This window comes from Nerophis lumbriciformis, linkage group LG36, assembly GCF_033978685.3.
Source record: "Nerophis lumbriciformis linkage group LG36, RoL_Nlum_v2.1, whole genome shotgun sequence".
NCBI lineage: Eukaryota > Metazoa > Chordata > Actinopteri > Syngnathiformes > Syngnathidae > Nerophis > Nerophis lumbriciformis.
In genome coordinates this window covers 25,053,911-25,075,284 of record NC_084583.2, presented here as the reverse complement: position 1 = coordinate 25,075,284, position 21,374 = coordinate 25,053,911, and the positions used below count along the sequence as shown (strand labels likewise).

The 21,374-nt window shown below is 43.2% G+C and overlaps 1 protein-coding gene across 1 annotated transcript in view; it reads left to right on the top strand.

The window, feature by feature from the left end:
• The window catches only part of col23a1b (collagen type XXIII alpha 1 chain b), a 467,238-nt gene extending 447,080 nt beyond the window's left edge, over positions 1 to 20,158 (top strand). Inside the window, 4 exon segments of the mRNA XM_072912513.1 lie at positions 6,826 to 6,912; positions 7,052 to 7,141; positions 13,892 to 13,930; positions 18,755 to 20,158. Of these exon segments, the coding sequence (XP_072768614.1) occupies positions 6,826 to 6,912; positions 7,052 to 7,141; positions 13,892 to 13,930; positions 18,755 to 18,757 (219 nt within the window). The 3' untranslated portion in view covers positions 18,758 to 20,158.
• The last annotated feature ends 1,216 nt before the right edge of the window (positions 20,159 to 21,374 follow it).

Sequence of the window (21,374 nt, the reverse complement as noted above, 5' to 3'; positions counted from 1 at the left end):
CCAATACAAGAGCAGCATCGCAGATTTAGGTCTTCAAAAAAATGATGCAATTTGTTATTCTTCTCTGAGGAAGTAAACACACAGGACTGTCTATAACAGGGGTGTCAAACTCAAATACAGAGTGGGCCAAAATGTAAAACTGAACAAAGCCGCGGGCCAAGGTTGAACAAATTAACCTTTTAATAGGGACCCAAACAAGTTTTGCATTGAATCTTGAACAAGCAAGGCTTATATAACTTTATGGTGACATGCAAAATCCAGTTTCAAATAATAATTAAAGATGCAAGCAGCGTTGGTCGGGCCCGCGTATTTGGCAGGTGCTAGTCCTAAGTGTCCCAATACTTTTGTCCAGTTTTAGTCCCAAGTGTCCCAATACTTTTGGCAAGTTGTAGTCCTAAGTGTCCCAATACTTTTGTCAAGTTGTAGTCCCAAGTGTCCCAATACTTTTGTCCAGTTTTAGTCCCAAGTGTCCCAATACTTTTGTCAAGTTGTAGTCCCAAGTGTCCCAACACTTTTGTCAAGTTGTAGTCCCAAGTGTCCCAAAACTTTTGTCCAGTTTTCGGCCTAAGTGTCCCAATACTTTTGTTTAGTTTTCGGCCTAAGTGTCCCAATACTTTTGTCCGGTGGTAGTCATAAGTGTCCCAATACTTTTGTCCAGTTTTAGTCCCAAGTGTCCCAATACTTTTGTCAAGTTGTAGTCCCAAGTGTCCCAATACTTTTGTCCGGTGGTAGTCATAAGTGTCCCAATACTTTTGTCAAGTTGTAGTCCCAAGTGTCCCAATACTTTTGGCAAGTTGTAGTCCTAAGTGTCCCAATACTTTTGTCAAGTTGTAGTCCCAAGTGTCCCAATACTTTTGTCAAGTTGTAGTCCCAAGTGTCCCAATACTTTTGTCAAGTTGTAGTCCCAAGTGTCCCAACACTTTTGTCAAGTTGTAGTCCCAAGTGTCCCAAAACTTTTGTCCAGTTTTCGGCCTAAGTGTCCCAATACTTTTGTCCAGTTTTCGGCCTAAGTGTCCCAATACTTTTGTCCGGTGGTAGTCATAAGTGTCCCAATACTTTTGTCAAGTTGTAGTCCCAAGTGTCCCAATACTTTTGTCAAGTTGTAGTCCCAAGTGTCCCAATACTTTTGTCCAGTTTTCGGCCTAAGTGTCCCAATACTTTTGTCCAGTTTTCGGCCTAAGTGTCCCAATACTTTTGTCCGGTGGTAGTCATAAGTGTCCCAATACTTTTGTCTAGTGTACCTACCTTGTCTGCATTGTGTGGGCACGCTGGTGCTTCCTGCTTTTAAGCAGCCATCTTAAAAAAACAGCAGCGCAGCAGCATCAGCGCAGCGGGTCTTTGAAGGGTCATAAAATCAAAACCGGAGCAGGTATTAAAACGCTGTTCTGTTATTTTATACACAAGGGTTTAATCTCTCTCCTGTGTTAGTTTGAAGCCGAAACGACAAACGCGCTCAGAGGAGATAGATTTTGAAGGTTTTTACAAAAAATTTGTTTTGAAGGGGGAATAGCAAACTTCCTGTTGATTTTTGCTGGGGGTTGTCAATTTATGAAATGTAGGTCTAAGTGAGACCTACATAGAGGTTTTTGTTTCATGTCTCTCCGACCTTCCCAGTGGGAGTTACAGGCAGTTTTGTCAGTTTTTTCATCCGAGGAGCAGTTTTTTGTGCGTTTTATTAAAACATTGCGCTAGAGCACAATTTTGAGATTTGGGGTTAGGTTTTTTATTAGATCACAATTTGTGCGTTCAGTTTGGTGAGTTTTGAAGCATGTTAAGGGGGTCAAATTACAGCTCAAAGAGGCAAAAGTGACTGTTTTTAGTACTTTTTTGTCTTGAAGGGGGAATTGCCAACTTCCTGTTGATTTTAGCCCGAGAATGTACCATTATGAAATGTAGGTCTAAGTCAGACCTACATAGAGGTTTTTGTTTCATGTCTCTCAGACCTTCCTAGTGGGAGTTACAGGCAGTCTATTTTTTTTTTTTCCTAGGGGGCGCTAGAGCGCAATTTTGAGTTTTGTGGTTCGGTTTTTTTTTAAAAAGGCAATTTTCGCAGGTCCTGATGTGTGGGTCAAATATGGTGACTTTTGAAGCATGTTAAGTGGGTCAAATTACAGTTTAATGTGGCGGCAGAAGAATAAAGAATAAAGAATAAAACCTTACAAATTCAATAGGTCCTTATGTCCCATTGCATAAGGACTCCCTTTGGGAGTCCTTATGCAATGGGCCATGCGGGCCCTAATAATAATAATTAAAAAAATATCAATGGCATATCAAATACAATTTCAATAAAAAAATTGAATGCCTCTTTTCTATTTGCAGCCTTCCGAGGTAAATATCAACATTAACGTTTTCCACAGGCTATTAAATTTGAAAATAAAATAATGAATAAACCAACCATTCAGGACTTTAAACTGCTGAGTTTGCAACACACTGATCTAATCTGATGTGCCCAAGCCAGATACCTGACATCTTTTCTTGGATGCTAGTTCATCAGGCTTTGAGCTGAGGCAACCTTCATTATCCAGCGAAGGTGTTCATCAGTCATTATATCTCGTAGTCCACCCGGACCACAGTCTTGGGGGCGTGCTTTAAAGGCACTGCCTTTAACGTACTCTACGAGCTGTCGTCACGTCCGCTTTTCATCCATTCTAACTACGTGCCGGCCCAGTCACAAGATATGTGCGGCTTCTGTACGCACTAGAGATGCGCGGATAGGCAATTATTTCATCCGCAACCGCATGACAAAAGTCGTCAACCATCCGCATCCACCCGAATTAACATTTAATCAACACCGCACCCGCCCGTTGTTATATATCTAATATAGACGATGCAAGGCATTAGTGAGGTTATAAAGCTTTTGCCTGTTAAAGAAAGGAGACTGATCCAATGCAGCAATCATCTGGGAGCCGCGCTGAGCGCACCTCCAAGCGCGTGGAGGTGCGATGTCCCTCGCACCTACGGCGGCTCTACCCGGGCTCGCGCCTGAGGCTTCAGCGCGCACCGCGACACCGGCGACGGCCGGGTATGGGCCCGACGCTCCAGCGCCATCCATTTTCAGGGCTAGTTGATTCGGCAGGTGGGTTGTTACACACTCCTTAGCGGGTTCCGACTTCCATGGCCACCGTCCTGCTGTCTATATCAACCAACACCTTTTCTGGGGTCTGATGAGCGTCGGCATCGGGCGCTTTAACCCGGCGTTCGGTTCATCCCGCAGCGCCAGTTCTGCTTGCCCCACCCCTTTCGTGAGCGCACTGCGCGCGGAGTGACCCCTGTTACGAGCCCCCGGCCACGGGGGTGGCGGCCAGGTAAGCTGCTTACCTGCTGCGCGTGACGCCGGCCGCGGCGAAGGCGGACGAGGCGGGGTGTCGGTGCGGTGGGCGCGGTGGTGACCCTGGACGTGCGTCGGGCCCTTCTCGCGGATCGCCTCAGCTACGGCTCCCGGTGGGGCCCTCTCGGGGAAAGGGGCCTCGGTCTCGGACCTCGGCGAGTCGTCCCTTCTCCGCTCCGTAAAAGTGTCCATCTCTTTTTTTTTTCTTCTTCTGTTGTGGCATATGCTGCAGGTGCCTGCTCGTTTTTCGTATGTGGGTAACAACATTTAACTATGTATATATATTTACCAATTGGTTTAACTGCCACCCGCCTGAATCTATTTAAAATCTAATTTTGTTTTATTTCAACCGCCCGACCCGACCCGACCCGACCCGACCCGCGGATAAAATCTAATTTTGTTTTATTTCAACCGCCCGACCCGACTCCACCCGACCCGACCCGCGGATAAAATCTAATTTTGTTTTATTTCAACCGCCCGACCCGACCCGACCCGACCCGACCCGCGGATAAAATCTAATTTTGTTTTATTTCAACCGCCCGACCCGACCCGACCCGCGGATAAAATCTAATTTTGTTTTATTTCAACCGCCCGAACCGCGGATAATCCGCAGACTCCGCGGTTGTGTCCGCAAACCGCGCATCTCTAGTACGCACACACACGTGAATGCAACGCATACTTGATCAACAGCAATACAGGTTACACTGAAGGTGGCCGTATAAACAACTTTAACACTGTTACAAATATGCACCACACTGTGAACCCACACCAAACAAGATTGACAAACACATTTCGGGAGAACATCCGCACCGTAACACAACACAACATTTTTCATGTACCGTATTTTCCGCACCATAAGCCGCCCCGTGTTATAAGCCGCGCCTTCAATGAACGGCATATTTCAAAACTTTGTCCACCTATAAGCCGCCCCGTGTTGTAAGCCGCATCTAACTGCGCTAAAGGAATGTCAAAAAAACAGTCAGATAGGTCAGTTAAACTTTAATAATATATTAAAACCAGCGTTCTAACAACTCTGTTCACTCCCAAAATGTACGGTAATGTGCAAATGTGCAATCACAAACATAGTAAAATTCAAAATAGTGCAGAGCAATAACATCAATAACTTAATGTTGCTCGAACGTTAATGTCACAACACACAAAATAAACATAACGCTCACTTTCTGAAGTTATTCTTCATTCATAAATCCCTCGAATTCTTCTCCTTCGGTGTCCGAATTAAAAAGTTGGGCGAATTACGGGATCCAAAATGGCCGGCTCCGTCTCGTCGAAGTCATCAGAGTCAGTGTCGCTGTTGTTTTTCCAGCAGTTCCGTGAATCCTGCCTTCCGGAAAGCTCGGACCACAGTTGAGACCGAAATATCCGCCCAGGCATTTACGATCCACTGGCAGATGTTGGCGTATGTCGTCCGGCGCTGTCTCCCTGTCTTAGTGAAGGTGTGTTCGCCTTCGGTCATCCATTGTTCCCACGCCGTTCGCAGTCATGCTTTAAATGCCCTGTTGACACCAATATCGAGCGGTTGTAGTTCTTTGGTTAATCCACCCGGAATGACGGTGAGTGTTGTATTTGTGTGCTTCACTTGTTTTTTGACACCATCTGTGATGTGGGCGCGCATGGAGTCGTATATCAACATGGACGGAGCTGCGTGAAAAAAGCCACCCGGCCTCTTCGCGTAAACTTCCCTTAACCACTCGCTCATCTTTTCTTCATCCATCCATCCCTTCGAGTTAGCTTTTATGATGACGCCGGCTGGAAAGGTCTCTTTTGGCAAGGTCTTCCTTTTGAATATCACCATGGCTGGAAGTTTCTGGCCATTAGCATGGCAAGCTAGAACCACAGTGAAGGATGACTTCTCATTCCCTGTGGTGCGAATATTCACCGTACGTGCTCCCGTTGTATCCACAGTGCGGTTCACAGGAATATCAGTTGCTGTGAAATAGTAGTCCGTGTGCGGATGGAGAGATTGCGTCTTTTCATGAACCGGATCCCTGTCGCTTTGTAGGAGCCATTTTGTGGTCTTTACAGATGTAAACACACAAAGGAAATGAAACGTAATACCCGCGCGCTTCTTCTTCTATGGGGGCGGGTGCTTACCTTGGTGGTTGCTTACAGTAGAAGAAGAAGCACTTCCTCTTCTACGGGGAAAAAAGATGGCGGCTGTTTACCGTAGTTGCGAGACCTAAACTTTATGAAAATGAATCTTAATATTAATCCATATATAAAGCGCACCGGGTTATAAGCCGCACTGTCAGCCTTTGAGTAAATTTGTGGTTTTTAGGTGCGGCTAATAGTGCGGAAAATACGGTATATATTCATTTCACACCATATTCATTGCACTTCTACATTTTTTATATTTCTATATATTTGCACATTGTTTTTCTAGCATGCACACATCGCACTGTATGGAATGGCCTCAATCTCGTTACCTTGCGTAATGACAATAAAGCTGATTCTTGTCAGAGTATGTAGGTGACGAACCCCAAGATGCAGAGAAGGCGGAAGGCATTGTGCGAGAAAACATGATTTAATTAAAACACTAAGGCAAAACTACAAACGAAAGGGTAACAAAAGGCGCGCACAAGGCGGAGAACAAACTTGGCTATGAACTAAAATAGCACAGAGGCTAACTGTGGACAAGAAACCAAAAACACTTACTGTGACACGAAGGAACTAGGACATGAGCAGAGTGAAACAAAAGTAGACAGAGCTACAACGACAAGTATTAAGAACAACGACACGACAGGTAGGAACGACAATGATCCAGCAGTGACTGGAGGGTAGGGCAGGTATAAATAGCAGCTGGCTGATTGACACCAGGTGTGGCCAGGTGCCAATCAGCCACAGCTGAGGTGACACAGCACTCAGGGAGAAACAGGAAACAGAACCAAAACAAGAGCGCTGACAGGAAATACTACACACACACACACACACACACACACACACACACAGAGGAAAAACTCAAAACATAACTAAACTGTCAGTGACAAACCTGACAGATTCTGATTCTAAACACAACAGAACAAATACCCAGAACCCTTTGCAGCACTAACTCTTCCGGGACGCTACAAAATACACCCCTGCTACCACCAAACCCCCCCCTCACACACACCTTGTAGAATATACTGTAGACTATACTGTAGACTATACTGTAGATTGTACTATAGACTATACTGTAGTAGACTATACTGTAGAATATACTGTAGACTATACTGTATAAAATACTGTAGACTATACTGTAGACTATACTGTAGAATGTACTATAGACTATACTGTAGTAGACTATACTGTAGACTATACTGTAGAATGTACTATAGACTATACTGTAGTAGACTATACTGGAGAATATACTGTAGACTATACTGTATAAAATACTGTAGACTATACTGTAGACTATACTGTAGAATGTACTATAGACTATAGTGTAGAACCTGTCAGATGAGAATGTTGGGTGATATGTGAGTGTGTGTTGTGCTATTCAGGGTGACAGGGGAACTGTCGGAAAGAGAGGACTGAAGGGTCAGAAGGGAGAACAGGGTCCTCCAGGTCTAGACCAACCCTGTCCTGTGGTATGTGACACACACACACACACACACACACACACACTGACCACAACTTCTTAATGAGTGCTGCATCTCTTTTCCAATTTCCCATCCCTTCCATTTCCTTCCTCCAAGTTGTGCGTGTCTAACTGACTCTTGCTGACAGGCTTGTGATGACAAGAAAGATGTGTCTGGTGTGGAAGGAGCACTTTCTTCTCCTCTTCCTCCTTCCGCCCCTGTGGCCCTGTGTCCTGTGGTACAGTAACTCTGCTCTCTTCCTGCTCTCTTCTTTTATTCGCATTAGCGCAGGTGTGTCCACACCTTTTCCGCATATCGAGGAAGGAAAGTATGCCGGGGGGGCCACTTTGATACGTTGTGTACATTACAGACGTTAAAACCTCTTCACTTGGATCTCCAAGTAACCCTGTAATGACAAACATTAAGATACAGTAGCGTAGTACGCATAAGTATTCATTGAAAACAAAGCAATATTTTGACAGGTATGTTTAATTTTCTTATTTGAGTTATTTTAGGGTGTGTTCTAACTATGGTGGGATCACACTCCTCAGCCTTACCTGGTAAGGTCTATTCAGGTGTACTGGAGAGGAGGCTACGCCGGATAGTCCAACCTCGGATTCAGGAGGAACAGTGTGGTTTTCGTCCTGGTCGTGGAACTGTGGACCAGCTCTATACTCTGGGCAGGGTCCTTGAGGGTGCATGGGAGTTTGCCCAACCAGTCTACATGTGTTTTGTGGACTTGGAGAAGGCATTCGACCGTGTCCCTCGGGAAGTCCTGTGGGGAGTGCTCAGAGAGTATGGGGTATCGGACTGTCTGATTGTGGCAGTCCGCTCCCTGTATGATCAGTGCCAGAGCTTGGTCCGCATTGCCGGTAGTAAGTCGGACACGTTTCCAGTGAGGGTTGGACTCCGCCAAGGCTGCCCTTTGTCACCCATTCTGTTCATAACTTTTATGGACAGAATTTCTAGGCGCAGTCAAGGCGTTGAGGGGATCTGGTTTGGTGGCTGCAGGATTAGGTCTCTGCTTTTTGCAGATGATGTGGTCCTGATGGCTTCATCTGGCCAGGATCTTCAGCTCTCGCTGGATCGGTTCGCAGCCGAGTGTGAAGCGACTGGGATGAGAATCAGCACCTCCAAGTCCGAGTCCATGGTTCTCGCCCGGAAAAGGGTGGAGTGCCATCTCCAGGTTGGGGAGGAGATCTTGCCCCAAGTGGAGGAGTTCAAGTACCTCGGAGTCTTGTTCACGAGTGAGGGAAGAGTGGATGGTGAGATCGACAGGCGGATCGGTGCGGCGTCTTCAGTAATGCGGACGCTGTATCGATCCGTTGTGGTGAAGAAGGAGCTGAGCCGGAAGGCAAAGCTCTCGATTTACCGGTCGATCTACGTTCCCATCCTCACCTATGGTCATGAGCTTTGGGTCATGACCGAAAGGACAAGATCACGGGTACAAGCGGCCGAAATGAGTTTCCTCCGCCGGGTGGCGGGGCTCTCCCTTAGAGATAGGGTGAGAAGCTCTGTCATCCGGGGGGAGCTCAAAGTAAAGCCGCTGCTCCTCCACATGGAGAGGAGCCAGATGAGGTGGTTCGGGCATCTGGTCAGGATGCCACCCGAACGCCTCCCTAGGGAGGTGTTTAGGGCACGTCCCACCGGTAGGAGGCCGCGGGGAAGACCCAGGACACGTTGGGAAGACTATGTCTCCCGGCTGGCCTGGGAACGCCTCAGGGTCCCACAGGAAGAGCTGGACGAAGTGGCTGGGGAGAGGGAAGTCTGGGCTTCCCTGCTTAGGCTGCTGCCCCCGCGACCCGACCTTGGATAAGCGGAAGAAGATGGATGGATGGATGGAGTTATTTTAACTCAACATTTTGGGTTAATTTTTGCAACCCAACTTTTGCGTTGAATTATTTACCCAAACGTTTGGTAATGCTAACTCAATGTTGGTTGATTCATAACCTAACTATTGGGTGTAATTTACAAACCCCGTTTCCATATGAGTTGGGAAATTGTATTAGATGTAAATATAAACGGAATACAATGATTTGCGAATCCTTTTCAACCCATATTCAGTTGAATATGCTACAAAGACAACATATTTGATGTTCAAACTCATAAACTCTTTTTTTTTTTGCAAATAATAATTAACTTGGAATTTCATGGCTGCAACACGTGCCAAAGTAGTTGGGAAAGGGCATGTTCACCACTGTGTTACATGGCCTTTCCCTTTAACAACACTCAGTAAACGTTTGGGAACTGAGGAGACACATTTTTGAAGCTTCTCAGGTGGAATTCTTTCCCATTCTTGCTTGATGTACAGTCCGGGGGTCTCCGTTGTGCTATTTTAGGCTTCAAAATGCGCCACTGGGAGACAGGTCTGGACTACAGGCAGGCCAGTCTAGTACCCGCACTCTTTTACTATGAAGCCACGTTGATGTAACACGTGGCTTGGCATTGTCTTGCTGAAATAAGCAGGGGCGTCCATGGTAACGTTGCTTGGATGGCAACATATGTTGCTCCAAAACCTGTATGTACCTTTCAGCATTAATGGTGCCTTCACAGATGTGTAAGTTACCCATGTCTTGGGCACTAATACACCCCCATACCATCACACATGCTGGCTTTTACACTTTGCGCCTATAACAATCCGGATGGTTCTTTTCCTCTTTGGTCCGGAGGACACGACGTCCACAGTTTCCAAAAACTATTTGAAATGTGGACTCGTCAGACCACAGAACACTTTCCCACTTTGTATCAGTCCATCTTAGATGAGCTCAGGCCCAGCGAAGCCGACGGCGTTTCTGGGTGTTGTTGATAAACAGTTTTCGCCTTGCATAGGAGAGTTTTAACTTGCACTTGCAGATGTAGCGACCAACTGTAGTTACTGACCGTGGGTTTCTGAAGTGTTCCTGAGCCCATGTGGTGATATCCTTTACACACTGATGTCGCTTGTCGATGCAGTACAGCCTGAGGGATGGAAGGTCACGGGCTTAGCTGCTTACGTGCAGTGATTTCTCCAGATTCTCTGAACCCTTTGATGATATTACGGACCGTAGATGGTGAAATCCCTAAATTCCTTGCAATAGCTGGTTGAGAAAGGTTTTTCTTAAACTGTTCAACAATTTGCTCACGCATTTGTTGACAAAGTGGTGACCCTCGCCCCATCCTTGTTTGTGAATGACTGAGCATTTCATGGAATCTACTTTTATACCCAATCATGGCACCCACCTGTTCCCAATTAGCCTGCACACCTGTGGGATGTTCCAAATAAGTCTTTGATGAGCATTCCTCAACTTTATCAGTATTTATTGCCACCTTTCCCAACTTCTTTGTCACGTGTTGCTGCCATCAAATTCTAAAGTTAATGAGTATTTGCAAAAAAAAATGTTTTTCAGTTTGAACATCAAATATGTTGTCTTTGTAGCATATTCAACTGAATATGGCTTGAAAAGGATTTGCAAATCATTGTATTCCGTTTATATTTACATCTAACACAATTTCCCAACTCATATGGAAACGGGGTTTGTATTTAACACAAAAGCTGAGTTATGCTCACTACAATGTTGGGTTATTCCCAACCCAAATATTGTTTCGCGCAATATAGCGCTCGTTGACCCAATAGTTGGTTAAAAATTACAGATGTTCTAGCGGTAAATGTTCCAAGCCGATAAATGCTTTAAAATGTAACATCGGAAATTATCGGTATCGGTTTAAAAAAGTAAGATTTATGATTTTTTTAAACGCCGCTGTACGGAGTGGTACACGGACGTAAGGAGAAGTACAGAGCGCCAATAAACCTTAAAGGCACTGCCTTTGTGTACATAATATCTACGGCTTTTCACACACACAAGTGAATGCAACGCATACTTGGTCAACAGCCATACAGGTCACACTGAGTTTGTCCGTATAAACAACTTTAACACTGTTACAAACAAGAATGACAAACACATTTCGGGAGAACATCCGCACCGTAACACAAGAGAACAAATACCCAGAACCCCTTGCAGCACTAACTCTTCCGGGACGCTACAATATACACCCCCCAAAGCTGCAGTTTTGAGGCATGTTAAAGAAAAAAATAATGCACTTTGTGACTTCAATAATAAATATGGCATTTTTTTTCCATAACTTGAGTTGATTTATTTTGGAAAACCTTGTTACATTGTTTAATGCATCCAGCGGGGCATCACAACAAAATTAGGCATAATAATGTGTTAATTCCACCACTGTATATATCAGTATCGGTTGATATCGGAATCGGTAATTAAGAGTTGGACAATATCGGAATATCGGTTATCGGCAAAAAAGCCATTATTGGACATCTCTATTAAAAATTATAAATTTTACTGCTGGTTTGTCCTCCTCCTTCCCAACTACTGATCGAAATTATTTTTATTCCATTAAAATATACTCAAAAGCAAGATATGAGTGGCATTTTTTACAATAATTGCCATGTAAGGTCATAGCAGTCCTATACAGCATGCTCAAATATGTCAATAATGTTCATGAGATTAATCCATAATAAAATTCACTTTAAGAAAAAAGTAACTTTTTAATAAAAAAAAAAATGCGTTACTCATTGAGAAACAACCCAAAAATGGTTCCTAATTTTGAAAACCCAGAAATTAAATTAAAATAATACCGTTATAACCAGAGGTGGGTAGTAACGCGCTACATTTACTCCGTTACATCTACTTGAGTAACTTTTGGGATAAATTGTACTTCTAAGAGTAGTTTTAATGCAACATACTTTTACTTTTACTTGAGTATATTTATAGAGAAGAAATGCTACTTTTACTCCGCTACTTTTATCTACATTCAGCTTGCTACTCGCTACTAATTTTTATCGATCTGTTAATGCACGCTTTGTTTGTTTTGGTCTGTCAGACAGACCTTCATAGTGCCTGCGTTTCAACAAATACAGTCACTGGTGACGTTCACTCCGTTCCACCAATCAGATGCAGTCACTGGTGACGTTGGACCAATCAAACAGAGCCAGGCGGTCACATGACCTGACTTAAACAAGTTGAAAAACTTATTGGGGTGTTACCATTTAGTGGTCAATTGTATGGAATATGTACTGTACTGTGCAATCTACTAATAAAAGTTCCAATCAATCAATCAAAAGTGTGAAGGAAAAAAGACCCTTTTTTATTTCAACCGTACACCCCGTCAAAAGCCTAAAGACTGACCGCACAGTTCCTGTCTTCACAATAAAAGTGCCGCTCCATTGCGCCTGCGCTTTCAAAATAATAGTCTCCGAAAGCCTGCGCAAACAAGCTTTGCCGCCAATGTATTTCTTGTAAAGTGTATAAAAACGAATATGGAAGCTGGACAAATAAGATGCCAAAAACCAACTACTTTCATGTGGTATTAGACAGAAAGGAGGAACTTTTTTTCTCCTCCATTTGAAAACGTGGACGTTATCATCACTACTGTCTGATTACAATCAATGCAAGTCATCAGAATCAGGTAATACACCAACTTATATTCTTGTCTTCATGAAAGAAAGGAATATATATGTGTTAAACATGCATGTATATTCATTAAAACACCTTTAACATGTAAACAAAAACGGCAAAAAAAATATATATAAATTATATACTGTATATATCAATGTATGTATATATATATACATATATATATATATATATATATATATATATATATATATATATATATATATATATATATATATATATATATATGTATGTGTGGGAAAAAAAATCACAAGACTATTTCATCTCTACAGGCCTGTTTCATGAGGGGGGGGTACCCTCAATCATCAGGAGATTTTAATGGGAGAATTCGCATACCATGGTTTATATAGGGCACAGAGTGGGTGGGTACAGGCTGGCCTAGGGGCGTGGTGATTGGCTCATGTGTTACCTAGGAGGTGTTTCCGTCTATGGCGGCATGCTGTTACAATTTCGCTGCGCTTGTTGAGGGATGACAGGTCTGGACGGTAAATAATAAACAGTTTCTCTTTCAAGCATAGGTTGCATCTTTTATTACCACTATTGTAAGGTGTGCTGGATGCAAGAATTTGCCATGTTATTGAATATTCAACATTATTGTCTTTGAGGTCCCAAATGTGTTTGCTGAGTTCTGTGGTATTTCGCAGGTTTTTGTTCCTGAAAGAAGCCTTGTGATTGTTCCATCTGGTTTTGAATTCTCCCTCGGTTAATCCTACATATGTGTCGGATGTGTTAATGTCCTTGCGTATTACCTTAGATTGGTAGACAACTGATGTTTGTAAGCACCCCCCGTTGAGAGGGCAATCAGGTTTCTTTCGACAGTTACAGCCTTTGTTGGTTTTGGAGTCGCTCTGTCTGGGGGCCGACGGCTCATTTGCAATTGTTTTGTTGTGGTTTGAGATGATTTGTCGTATATTGTTCATGCAGCTGTAGCTCAATTTAATGTTGTTCTTGTTGAATACTTTTCTTAGGGTGTTGTCTTTGGGAAAGTGTTTATATATATATATATATATATATATATATATATATATATATATATATATATATATATATATATATATGTATATATGTGTGTGTGTGTGTATATATATATATATGTATATATGTGTGTGTGTGTATATATATATATATATATATATATATATATATATATATATATATATATATATGATATGTGTGTGTATGTTACTCATCAGTTACTCAGTACTTGAGTAGTTTTTTCACAACATACTTTTTACTTTTACTCAAGTAAATATTTGGGTGACTACTCCTTACTTTTACTTGAGTAATAAATCTCTAAAGTAACAGTACTCTTACTTGAGTACAATTTCTGGCTACTCTACCCACCTCTGGTTATAACCCAAAAAATGGATTGCTCTTCATAAAAATAACTGAGAAATTCAACCCAACACTCGCAACTCATAAATTGAGTTATCAGAATAACCCAGCATTTTTTATTTAAGTGTGTATATTGTATTGTGGCTCGTTAATGACCATTTCTCTGCTTTGTGACTGTGCAGGGACACGATGGGCTGCCAATACCAGGCTGCTGGCACAAGGTGAGAAGCCGGATCCACTTCATTAATACAACCATGATGCTTTATGTGCGACTAGCAGAGTGATTTGATACGGAGACATGTTTACAGTGTGTGAGCTTGCACTTCTAACATTTGCATATTTGAGTTTCATGTGTCCAAACCTTTTATACAAACAAAAACATCTCAGGGATCGCAGCTTTAACTTTGATTTCTTCAATCTGTTAAAACCAGTCAAAAGTAGGTCGTACTCTATTATCAATTATACATTCAAAAACAAATATCTAAAAACAAACTACCTCTGAGCATTCTATGATAGGTGATAAGACGAATGCCGTATCGATCAGAATATAAGACAGCTTTTTTTTCCTATGGGGTGAAAAAATGGACTGATATCGAGAGTTATACAAGTAAAGCAAGAGCTTATCTTCCTGTCACTCACACAAACAGGGATCGGTGTGGAATTTGGTACTTTCATAGGTACCTAACAAAGCTTGTCCATATTCTGATACCTTTGTTGCACCTGATGGCCCATGCTGCAACCGGCTTAAACACTTTGTTGGGAAACAAGCTGTCAAGCCCTTCAGGCCTCTACGTAATGTTACAGTTTTCCATGCCAACAAAGCAAGATAAAGGCGCAGATAAGTACAGTAAGGCTCCACTGTTCAAATTAAGATAGCTCACTGCTAATTTACATGGCATTTCCAATAGACATGCTATCGATTAGCATTAGCGATTTTACACGGCGATTTCAACAATTCCAAATTTCATTCAAGATGCACATTACAATCAAACATGTTGCAATAATGTAATATGCCATCCATCCATCCATTTTTTTTATCGGTTGTTAAATGTAATAAATACTATAGTTACACTTTACAGTTGTAGGACTTAGCAAAAGAAGAGACTGGCGCATTCAACCTCATGGCAAAGACTACTTCCTACAGTATAGACTACTCTGGTGTTTATGCACTACTGCCATCTAACATCTTGGAATGGCTACTGCATGCAAAATCTACGATAAGATAAAGTCCAAATGAGACACAGAAGTGTAAGAAAACAAGGCAAGAACTGGACAGCACAGCTCAGTGTTCAAATGTTTAATGTTTTTTAGAACATTTATTAGCACATTTGAACACACAGTAGCAGTATCGGTTCCCAGGTACCCGGAATTGGTACCGTATGGATGTACAAACCCCGTTTCCATATGAGTTAGGAAATCGTGTTAGATGTAAATATAAACGGAATACAATGATTTGCAAATCTTTTTCAAGCCATATTCAGTTGAATATGCTACAAAGACAACATATTTGATGTTCAAACTCATAAACTTTTTTTTTGTTTTTGCAAATAATAATTAACTTAGAATTTCATGGCTGCAACACGTGCCAAAGTACACTCTTAGAAATAAAAGTGCTAAGTAGAACCATATATGGTTCTTCGGCTCGTCCTCATAGGAGAACCCTTTTTGGCTCCAGGTAGAACCTTTTTATAAAGGTTCCACCTGGAACCCTTCTGGAGGGTTCTACCTAGAACTGTGTGTGTAAGGTTCCACCCAGAACCCCCCCATGAGAGGTTCTACAAAGAACCCACGCAGGGAGTTCCACTAAGAACCCTTTCGTATTTCAAGGGTTTCATCTAGAACCCACACAGGGAGTTCCACTAAGAACCCTTTCGTTTGTCAAGGGTTTCATCTAGAACCTATGCAGGGAGTTCCACTAAGAACCCTTTCATGTTTCAAGGGTTTCATCTAGAACCCACGCAGGGAGTTCCACAAAGAACTCTTTCATGTTTCAAGGGTTTCATCTAGATCCGACACAGGGGGTTCTAAAAACATCCCTTTTCAAAGGTTTTCACCGATAACCGTCTTGTCTTCTGAGGGTTCTATAAAGAACCATATTGTATTCTACAGATCAGTTTAGTTCATATTATATTGTGGTCATTTATCATGTTGACATTGAACAAACATTCAAAACATTTAAATGAGAAAAACATTTATTTAAAGATAGGCACCATTATTGGCAAATGTTATCAGGAAGTATGTCCCTGGTGACACAGGATCTTACCCATGCTTTCAACAATCCCTGAAGAACTCTTTCTTCCAAAAACGGTTCTCTGGATCAAAATAGTTCTTACTGGAACCCTTAGTGTTAGTGAGAACCCTTTTAAAACCAATTATTCAGAAAAGGGGTTTTAAAGGGTTCTCTGGATCAAAATGGTTCTTACTGGAACCATTAGCGTTACCAAGAACCCTTGAAAAACCCTTTCTTCGGGAAAGGGTTTTTCAGAAGCAAATGGTTCCAGTTAGAACCTCAGCCCTTGTAGAAGAACCCTTTTAGAACCCTTATTTCTAAGAGTGTACAACAGTTGTGTCGCTACTTTTAAGATAATAACAGTCAATGAAGGAGAGTTGTCTAACCTTTCACCTGTTTACCACTTGAAACATCTTAGTTTTTTAAATACTTATCATTGGACATTACACCATAGCCTATGCACTCGATTATTACATTTTTTTCATGTACAAACCAATGTTATCTTTACTAACATATTTTTGTAATACACTATATAACAACATAATATTTGGCATGATTATATAATAACGTTTAGAACAGTGGTGTCAAAGTCAAAGATCCGGCCCGCAAATGAATTATCTATGATATTTGAACCGGCCCGCAGGCCACAGCCACATGCTTTGAAGGAAGTTTGTTTTTGTTGAAAAATGTTTTCACTTAAAATTAGTGACAGAGCCCTACAAAAATGTTGGATTATTTATTTCATCATTAAATAAAATACAGTACACTGTGTTAGGTCTTGGTTCAATAGGTCATCCATCCATCCACCCATCCATTTTCTACCGCTTGTCCCTTTCGGGGTGGCGGGGGGGGGGGGGTGCTGGAGCCTATCTCAGCTGCATTCGGGCGGAAGGGCGAGGTACACCCTGGACAAGTCGCCACCTCATCGCAAGGCCAACACAGCTAGACAGACAACATTCACACACTAGGGCCCATTTTTAGTGTTGCCAATCAACCTATCCCCAGGTGCATGTCTTTGGAGGTGGGAGGAAGCCGGAGTACCCGGAGGGAACCCACGCAGTCACGGGGAGAACATGCAAACTCCACACAGAAAGATCCCGAGTCCGGGATTGAACTCAGGACCTTCGTATTGTGAGGCACATGCACTAACCCCTGTGCCAATGTGCTGCCCTCAATAGGTCATGTGCAATCATTTTAATATGTTTTCATAAACATTGAACCACTCCTCAGCCTTCCCGGTAAGGTCTATTCAGGTGTACTGGAGAGGAGGCTACGCCGGATAGTCGAACCTCGGATTCAGGAGGAACAGTGTGGTTTTCGTCCTGGTCGTGGAACTGTGGACCAGCTCTATACTCTGGGCAGGGTCCTTGAGGGTGCATGGGAGTTTGCCCAACCAGTCTACATGTGTTTTGTGGACTTGGAGAAGGCATTCGACCGTGTCCCTCGGGAAGTCCTGTGGGGAGTGCTCAGAGAGTATGGGGTATCGGACTGTCTGATTGTGGCGGTCCGCTCCCTGTATGATCAGTGTCAGAGCTTGGTCCGCATTGCCGGCAGTAAGTCGGACACGTTTCCAGTGAGGGTTGGACTCCGCCAAGGCTGCCCTTTGTCACGATTCTGTTCATAACTTTTATGGACAGAATTTCTAGGCGCAGTCAAGGCGTTGAGGGGATCTGGTTTGGTGGCTGCAGGATTAGGTTTCTGCTTTTTGCAGAGGATGTGGTCCTGATGGCTTCATCTGGCCAGGATCTTCAGCTCTCACTGGATCGGTTCGCAGCCGAGTGTGAAGCGACTGGGATGAGAATCAGCACCTCCAAGTCCAAGTCCATGGTTCTCGTCCGGAAAAGGGTGGAGTGCCATCTCCGGGTTGGGGAGGAGATCTTGCCCCAAGTGGAGGAGTTCAAGTACCTAGGAGTCTTGTTCACGAGTGAGGGAAGAGTGGATCGTGAGATCGACAGGCGGATCGGTGCGGCGTCTTCAGTAATACGGACGCTGTATCGATCCGTTGTGGTGAAGAAGGAGCTGAGCCGGAAGGCAAAGCTCTCTACGTTCCCATCCTCACCTATGGTCATGAGCTTTGGGTTATGACCGAAAGGGCAAGATCACGGGTACAAGCGGCCGAAATGGGTTTCCTTCGCCGGGTGGCGGGGCTCTCCCTTAGAGATAGGGTGAGAAGCTCTGTCATCCGGGGGGAGCTCAAAGTAAAGCCGCTGCTCCTCCACATGGAGAGGAGCCAGATGAGGTGGTTCGGGCATCTGGTCAGGATGCCACGCGAACGCCTCCCTAGGGAGGTGTTTAGGGCACATCCAACCGGTAAGAGGCCACGGGGAAGACCCAGGACACGTTGGGAAGACTATGTCTCCCGGCTGGCCTGGGAACGCCTCGGGGTCCCACAGGAAGAGCTGGACGAAGTGGCTGGGGAGAGGGAAGTCTGGGCTTCCCTGCTTAGGCTGATGCCCTCGTGACCCGACCTCGGATAAGTGGAAGAAGATGGATGGATGGATGGATGAACCAGTCCGGCCCTCGGCTTGTAGCAATTTTTTTTTTTCTGATGTATTTGACTTTGACATCCCTGTTTTGGAAGATACTCATTTTTTCCTGTCAAAATCGAAATAATTATTTGCTTTTAGTAAAAAGTATTTTATTAACACACATGTTTCCCAGGCTTTTGCGGGCCACATACAATGATGTGGCGGGCCAGATCCGGCCCCCGGGCCTTGAGTTTGACAACCTGTGTCTTAGTTCAATGCAAATGGCTCCTATTTGGTTCATCACTAAGCCACTAATTATGTATCTCCTTTATCCTCCTCTTTTGCAGTGATGACTAACCAGCAGCATGGACTCTGTACATATTGTTATGGTGTATATTGCAACCACCTTTTCATCTAAAATAGACTTTTTTGTTGTTGTTGATATAATATATTGACACATGGACACCTCGGCAGTATTACTAAGAACTCCAGAGATCCATGTTGTGCTTGGAGGAACTGAACTGGACGTTTGGACCAGGTGCAGTTTCAGGGCCGTGACTAACACAGGCTGACTGAGGGATGCATGGAGGCTGGGATGGTGGCTCTCGCCAGCCGCGGCCGATGGAGGAGCGCGCGTCACTCTCTTCTCCCCTCTCTCGTTTCTGAAAGGAGGAGATGGCGAGGCAGAAGCTTAAGCGCAAGCGTCTCGTTCACCCTTGAGGGTTCTGCTCGGGGCGAGGAGGAACACTTCGATGGAGCACAACGCGCACTTGCCTCCGTGTCATGCTGAACACTTCAAGTCTCCCGTATGGAAACTCTTCAGGAGGGGGCGACAAATCCGCTTCTACAAATAAACCCGGCCCTCCCCGGAAGCTGAGGCTAATGATGTGGGGTGACGGCGCGTAAGGAGGGGTTGACAGCACGTGCAGTATTACGCTTGGATATCTTCGAATGACCCGCCTAAATATAACGTATGGCTGTTTTGGGGAAAATTGGCCTTCTTTTGCAGGAGTTTTATTTTGTTCATGTTGCAGTAGAAATGTGTGTTTTTAGGCCAGTTACATTTAGCATTCCTATGTATTGCCGTCGCAGTATTCAGGCTAAACCAGAGCGCCTGTGTGGTACACTTCCGCATTGCTCGTCTTCTTATTGCAGTGTTTTTCAACCTTTTCTGAGCCAAGGCACACCATCAGCAGAAAACATTAAAAAAATTAAACTTAACAGCCAATATTGACAGTAAAAAGTCCTTCTCGCAATTGTTGGATATGAATTCAAACCATAACCAAGCATGCATCACTATAGCTCTTGTCTCAAAGTAGGTGTACTGTCACCACCTGTCACATCACGCCATGACTTATTTTGAGTTTTTTTTGCTGTTTTCCTGTGTGTAGTGTTTTACTTCTTGTCTGGCGCTTGTTGATTGTCATGTCATGTACGGATGTACTTTGTGGACGCCGTCTGCTGCTCCACACGCTTTAAGTCTTTGCTGTCGTCCAGCATTCTGTTTTTGTTTACTTTGCAGCCAGTTCAGTTTTCCTTTAGTTTTGCATAGCCATCCCTAAGCTTCAATGCCTTTTGTTTATTTTTGGTTTAAGCGTTAGATACCTTTTTACCTGCACATTGTGATCACGACGAACCATGTTCCCGACATCTACAAAGCAATTAGCTACCTGCTGCCACCTACTGATATGGAAGAGTATTACACGGTTACTCTGCCAATCTCTAGACAGCCCAGAAACTCATTAAATATATTTTTTAAATAGATTTTTTCATTTTCACACATCTCTGAAAGAGTTCCCAGGGAGCCACGAGGGCGGCGGTAAAGAGCCACCTGATGACCCCCGCACCAGATCAGTGTTTTTCAACCTTTTCTGAGCCAAGGCACATTTTTTTTCTTTGAAAAAAATCCCAAGGCACACCACCAGCAGAAAACATTAAAAAAATTAAACTTAACAGCCAATATTGACAGTAAAAAGTCCTTCTCGCAACTGTTGGATATTAATTCAAACCATAACCAAGCATGCATCACTATAGCTCTTGTCTCAAAGTAGGTGTACTGTCACCACCTGTCACATCACGCCATGACTTATTTTGAGTTTTTTTGCTGTTTTCCTGTGTGTAGTGTTTTAGTTCTTGTCTGGCGCTTGTTGATTGTCATGTCATGTACGGATGTACTTTGTGGACGCCGTCTGCTGCTCCACACGCTGTAAGTCTTTGCCATACTTGCCAACCCTCCCGGATTTTCCGGGAGACTCCCGAAATTCAGCGCCTCTCCCGAAAACCTCCCGAGACAAATTTTCTCCCGAAATTCAGGCGGACTGAGGTCCTCCACAATATAAAAAAGCGTACCTGCCCAATCACGTTATAACTGTAGAATGATGGAGGGCGAGTTCTTGGTTTCGTATGTGGGTTTATTGTTAGGCAGTTTCATTAACGTCCTCCCAGCGCGGTAACAACACACAACAACAGCAGCCACTTTTTTGTCTACCGTAAAGCAGTTCGTCTGCCGTAAACAGCAATGTTGTGAAACTCTTAAACAGGACAATACTGCCATCTAGTGCATTTGATGAAAGCACTTTTGTGCGTGCCACACAGCAATGCATCATCAGAGAGGGTGTTCAGCATGGTTAGAAAGATAGTGACAGAGAATAGAACAAGGATGGACAATTCAACCCTTAACTCAACTATGAGTAGATGACTGTTATGTGTGTGTATATGTGTAAATAAATGAACACTGAAATTCAAGTATTTATTTTATATATATATATATATATATATATATATATATATATATATATATATATATATATATATATATATATATATAATAAAATATATATATATAGCTAGAATTCACTGGACGTCAAGTATTTATATATATATATATATATATATATATATATATATATATATATATATATATATATATATATATATACATATATATATATACAGTAGGGCTTCACG